At 46.1% G+C, this 6,093-nt stretch overlaps 1 protein-coding gene across 2 annotated transcripts in view; it reads left to right on the top strand.

The window, feature by feature from the left end:
* LOC308151140 (cyclin-Y-like) overlaps positions 1 to 6,093 on the top strand; it is a gene marked incomplete at its 5' end in the record, with an annotated part of 33,581 nt that overhangs the window by 21,309 nt on the left and 6,179 nt on the right. The window contains 6 exons of one of the 2 annotated variants that reach the window (XM_080523963.1): positions 2,761 to 2,835; positions 4,434 to 4,468; positions 5,356 to 5,450; positions 5,623 to 5,658; positions 5,754 to 5,811; positions 6,021 to 6,093. The exon at positions 6,021 to 6,093 is cut by the window's right edge and continues 44 nt beyond it. In XM_080523963.1, the coding sequence (XP_080380089.1) occupies positions 2,761 to 2,835; positions 4,434 to 4,468; positions 5,356 to 5,450; positions 5,623 to 5,658; positions 5,754 to 5,811; positions 6,021 to 6,093 (372 nt within the window). Of the gene's footprint in view, positions 1 to 2,760; positions 2,836 to 4,433; positions 4,469 to 5,355; positions 5,451 to 5,622; positions 5,659 to 5,753; positions 5,812 to 6,017 lie in introns of both variants that reach the window. The other variant, XM_080523962.1, reaches the window with a different exon arrangement.

Genomic DNA, 6,093 nt, shown 5'->3' with positions numbered 1-6,093 from the left:
AGAGAGGGACAGAGAGAGAGAGAGAGGGACAGAGAGAGAGAGAGAGAGAGAGAGAGACAGAGAGAGAGAGAGAGAGAGAGACAGAGAGAGAGGGAGAGAGAGAGAGAGAGAGGGGGTAGAGAGAGAGAGAGAGAGAGATAGAGGGGTAGAGGAAGGGAAGAGGGGCAAACAGGGGATGAATGAAAGGATGAGAGAAGGACTGTTGGGACAACATGGTGGAACACAAACACATGATGACGCTGTCTGTCAGTTACAGTTTAGTCTCTTCTCATTCTCTCTCTCTCTGTCCCTCTCTCTCTCTCTCTCTGTCCCTCTCTCTCTCTCTCTGTCCCTCTCTCTCTCTCTGTCCCTCTCTCTCTCTCTCTGTCCCTCTCTCTCTCTGTCCCTCTCTCTCTCTCTCTCTCTCTGTCCCTCTCTCTCTCTCTGTCCCTCTCTCTCTCTCTCTGTCCCTCTCTCTCTCTCTCTCTCTGTCCCTCTCTCTCTCCCCCCCCTCTCCCCCCCTCTCTCTCTCTGTTCCTCTCTCTCTCTTTCTCTCTGCCGCCCTCTCTCTCTCTCTCTCTCTCCTTTCTCTCGCTCTTTGCCTCTTTCTCTCCCTCTCTCTTTCTCTCTCGTGTGTGTGTGTGTCTGTGTGTGTATGTGTATGTGTATGTGTATGTGTGTGTGTGTGTGTGTGTGTTTGTCCTTCTGTGTCCAGACTGTGCAGCCATCTGTGGGACATCCACACTTCTAATTAACTAAAAGGTTCTTGTTCGTACCACAAAAGGGTTCCTCACTGGTGCCTGACTACCTCTAAGGGGGAACCCTTTTTAGGTGCCATGGAAGAACCTTTTTGGGTTCCACATTGAGCCCTTTCCATAGAAAGACCCCGAAAAGGTTCTACATTACGGTGTCCAGACGCCCCCGATTTCCGGGGACAGTCCCCGGTTTGGATGACCTGTCCCCGGCAACAAACTGTCCCCGGAAAAGTCCCCGTTTCAAGCATTTCATTATTTAAATTTTTATTTTTTTTATTTTTTAAAATCTTGGCTTGTATTGTCACCGAACCTGCTGCCAAGGGTCCTACCCATGGGGTCCTCCACCCCTTCATAAAGTCAATGTATGCATATTACCCGTTAATGGACGATCGTTACATTCAATAGAAAGCATTTCAGCCCCGATTGTTCCCCATTAACGAGCTCATTATGATTGAATGGAGCAATAACAAGGTCATTCTTCACCACTCAGTGAATTACATCCAAGCGTGGGGAAAGCACGCAGACAGTCTCAATGACATAAACTGTCTACTTTCCAAGTTTCTGCTCTGCTCGAAAATACACTCTTCAGAGAAATATGCTCATTAGGTGAGAGAGAGAGAGAGAGAGAGAGAGAGAGAGAGAGGAGGGGGAGAGAGAGAGGAGGGGGAGAGAGAGAGAGAGAGAGAGAGAGAGAGACAGAGAGAGAAGAGAGAGAGAGAGAGAGAGAGAGAGAGAGAGAGAGAGAGACAGAGAGAGAGAGAGAGAGAGAGAGAGACAGACAGACAGACAGACAGACAGACAGACAGACAGACAGACAGACAGACAGACAGACAGACAGACAGACAGACAGACAGACAGACAGACAGACAGACAGACAGACAGACAGACAGACAGACAGACAGACAGACAGACAGACAGACAGACAGACAGAGGCAGAGAGAGGCAGAGAGAGGCAGAGGAGAGAGAGGAGAGAGAGGAGAGAGAGGAGAGAGAGGAGAGAGAGGAGAGAGAGGAGAGAGAGGAGAGAGAGGAGAGAGAGGAGAGAGAGGAGAGAGAGGAGAGAGAGAGAGAGAGAGAGAGAGAGAGAGAGAGAGAGAGAGAGAGAGAGAGAAGCATAAGTGCCTAATTGTCAATATGTTGTATTTAAACCCAATGTTAATAAAGCTGCTGGAACCTCAATTTGCTGTCCCAATTCTGGGGTTTGTCATAACATTAACATTTAACACCTATGCTCTGTGCTGCAGTCCTGGAATTGGAATAGTTCAATCTAATCAGACTAGTGGAGAAGAGCTTATGGGGTGCCCTGGTGGCTATTATTATTAATAAGATAATACAATGAAATATATGCAGTGGGTGTATAAAGTTGTTTTAAATTATTAATAAAAATACAATACAATATACAGAATTTTTACAACATCATTAGTCTTATGTTAGGCTTAAACATTATGTTAGGCTTAAAGTATGAGTAGGGTAGTGGAGATAAAAATGGGCATAAAAAGCACAATAGTGTGTACAAATTCACCAGAATGCAGGAAATTAAGTGTTAAATCCTCCACCCCCCCAGACCCCCCGCTTGGTTGATGGTTGGCTCGTCAACCTGAACAGTTCTAAGAATTACTTTTAATACCACTTACAGTACACTGACACTAATGTTGAGAGGCACATTCCAGTTGTTACACTTGAGTATTCTTGCTTGAATGTGTATACATTGGTCAAAATAAGGTCAAAATAAATGAAACAGCAATTGTCCCCGTTTCTGTATTTCATCATGATACAATGTATGTTGGAAATGTCCCCAGATTGCATCTGAGAAATCTGGTCACCTTATTCTACATGGAACCTACAAAAGGGTTCTACAAAAGGGTTCTACCCCGGCTCCAGGGACAAATGAAGAACCCTTTGGGAACCTTTTGAGTGTAGAACATACGGTCCCAGGATGTCGAAGCAGACAAGGAGTTTGAAGGTGGATGTTTCAATACGGTGTACAGTGTGACTGACCGATGCTGTTGTTGTTTTGTTTGGACAGAGCTGAACATGGAGTACAACCCTTCGGACCACCCACGCGCCAGCACCATATTCCTCAGCAAGTCTCAGACTGACGGTGAGCATACACCCGCCGTAGAGACCTTCACACACCAGGGTCGAGCTCCGTTCCATCTCGGTTCAGAAAGTAAACTGCGCCCCACAATTCCTCTATGCTTTTCAACGAGGAAAATGTCGAATTCGGAATTGGAAAATGTCAAAAATGTTACTTCCTGAATTGAGCGAGCTGAAATGGAACGGTGTTCGACCTCCGCCAGCCTCGCCTGGTACCAGCTGCCTCAGAGAGGTTGACAGCATTCCATTTCATCGCAGTCAATTCAAGAAGTAAACTGTAACTCCAATTCCAAATCCAAATGTCCTCAATGATTTTCAATGAGGAAAATGTAGAATGTGGAATTTGGAATTGGAATTTCAGTTGACTTTGCTGAATTGAGTGAGTTGAAATGGAATGATTCGGACCTCGACCAACCCCAACACTGTTTGACGGTTGGTTCTGCTGCACACAGCTCAGTGATGTGGGGATGGACACACACACACCTGGGGGCTGGGGTTTCTAATCCTGTTAATATGTGTGTAGTGTGTGTGTGTGTGTGTGTGTGTGTGTGTGTGTGTTTGTGTGTGTGTGCGCGAGTGCATGTGCGTGTGTATGTGAGCACTGAGCATGTGTGTGTGCGTTTGGGTGTGTGTATGTGTGTGTGTGTGTGTGTGAGACTGTGTTTAACCATTCTACAATCATTATATATCATTCTAAGAATTCTAACCACAGATTCGTAGAACGCAGCGTTTTGTGTTTTGAGTAAAGAAGCTGAACTAGACTAGACAGCCTCTGGTTCTGTTTTCCAGGGGAGTTACCGACCAGGAACGGTGAGTATTCTATTCAGACAGCCTCTGGCGCCCCCTAGCTGCAGAGTGAAGACTTCGCCTTTGGGTCTTTGACTCCACTGCTTGTCTGTGTCTAACCTGCTTCTTCCATGTTGTGATATTAAACACTGTGTCTTTGCTTGGCCCGTCCTTAATGCCTCGTGTCCTAGGCTGTGATTAACCCATTCAAGGTCCAAAGACCTGGCGTCATGTCTAGGGTGTTGACGCTGGCCGTGTCTGTGTTACCAGACCTGTACATGTGCTGGCTTTTGGCTGCTGTTGATCCAAGTTCTATGAACATATTGATAACCTGTTACAATATACAAGAGTGATTTTAAAACAATTTCCTTAAAAACAACATATATAAAAAAAAACAGGCATCTGTGACTATACCCTAACCTTCTGTTCTGATTGATTTGAAGTAAATGTTGCAAAGAATCCTTACAGGTTACAGATGCCCTATGAGGTTACATAGACAGCCCTACAGATTCCATCAAGTTGTTTACAGATCTCTCTCTCTCTCCCCCTACCCCCCCCCTCTCTCTGTCTCTCTCTCTCTGCAACCCCTCTCTCTCTACCCACTCCACTGTCTCTCTCTCTCTCTCTACCCCCCATCTCTCTCTGTCTATCTCTCTCTGCAACCCCTCTCTCTCTACCCCCATCTCTCTCTCAACCTCCTATCTCTCTCTCTACCTCTTTACCCCCTCCATCTCTCTCTCTCTCTCTACCCCCCATCTCTCTCTCAACACCCCATCTCTCTCTCTACCTCTCTAACCCCCTTCCATCTCTCTCTAGTGCGTGAGAAACGAAAGAGCGCGTTCATCAACCACGTGAGTACCAGATACGAGACCAGACGTCTGCATGACGGACGGCTTCCTGTCTTCTCAAGACAACACACTACATCATTATTAACACTATATCTGTGTTGTCACAACAACAACAACAATAACAAAAGATAATCCCCCAATCCAGTGTTTAAAATCTGGTGGTCAGTATATTCACAGTGTTACAAGATGACCCCCTTGGTAACAACCCCATGGTAATTCTCTGTATTTTTTATTTTTATTTTTATTTTTTACAAGTTAACACACATTGTGGAGTCAAAGGTAATGTGCAACGTTGTTTTCTATATACTGTAGCAGGGGATAGGCTGTTGGGGGGGGGGGTAGGAAAATTGGAGGACGAGTTCCTTGCGATGCGTGGAACGGAATGAGGAACGGTGTCGATTCCTTAGTCCGTTGTTCCATGCCTTACAGTGAGCCCGTCCTCCCTCGTTTCTCCTCCCTCCACCAGCCTCCCCTCTACTGTATTCCATCCTTTCCAGCCATTCCTAGTTCCCATTTCATAGCAGCCCATTCAGCCTCCTGTTAGAGTCATGTCGGGGTGCTGCAGACCTAGAAAGATACCGGTCCCATCATTCATTCACTGTAGAGATGTAGTATATACCAGGCTTCCAGGGGAGGCTGGTGGAGGTGGGAATCGGAGGACGGGGCTCATTGTGATGCTTGGATTGGAGTGCATTACAATGAGCCTGTCCTCTGATTTCTACCTCCACCAGCCTCCCCAGTAAGATTCCTACTCAGCTCCCAGCTTACAAAGTTAAATATGATGTGATTGGATGACATGTTTCATCATCACCAATCGCATGATGAGTACATACTGAATGTGCTGATGACCCGTCCAATGAGAGTGAGCGTTGGTATGGATGTGTTTGTAGAACGGACCAACCAGGCGGAAGCACAGCTCCTGTTCCACCATCTTCTTGGACGACAACACCGTCAGTCAGCCCAACCTCAAATACACCATCAAATGGTGAGTCAGCGAGAGAGTCAGGCTGTGTCATCCATGCGAGAGGTCCAGGGTTTAAACCGCATCGGCTACACCATTGGATATACTACTGTAAACCAAATCGTTGTTTTTTTTGGACAAATGAATCATCAATAACTCATCATAAATCAATAATTCCTCTTTTTCTTGTTCACAGTGTTTCTCTTGCAATATACTACCACATCAAGAACCGGTAAGAATGCCGCATCCCTTTCAAAATGTTAAGAAAATAAAAGAGTGAAGTAAACCGCTGTAAAACATTTGACCTTTTGAATGACCTGTTTCCAGGGACACAGACGGAGGCATGAGGATCGACATATTTGATGAGAAGCTCCACCCCCTCTCGGTAAACAGCCAATCCGATGTGTTCTTGTGTTCAGATTGACACCTTGTGTCTGGGAGATTAGTTTTTTTTTATTATCTGAAAATATCTTTTAATTGAAAGAGATGGATGAAAAGGATGTTGGTAGACCTATTATATCCCACTCCTCCTCCCCCCCCCCCTACTCCTCCTCCTCCTCCCCCCCCCCTACTCCTCCTCCTCTTCCTCAGAAGTCCGAGGTGCCGTCTGACTATGACAACCACGACCCAGAGCAGAAGCAGATCTACCGCTTCGTCAGAACGCTCT

The sequence above is a fragment of the Nansenia antarctica genome (assembly GCF_963989245.1).
Source record: "Nansenia antarctica genome assembly, chromosome: 2".
NCBI lineage: Eukaryota > Metazoa > Chordata > Actinopteri > Argentiniformes > Microstomatidae > Nansenia > Nansenia antarctica.
This window is presented reverse-complemented; position numbering and strand designations above follow the sequence as displayed.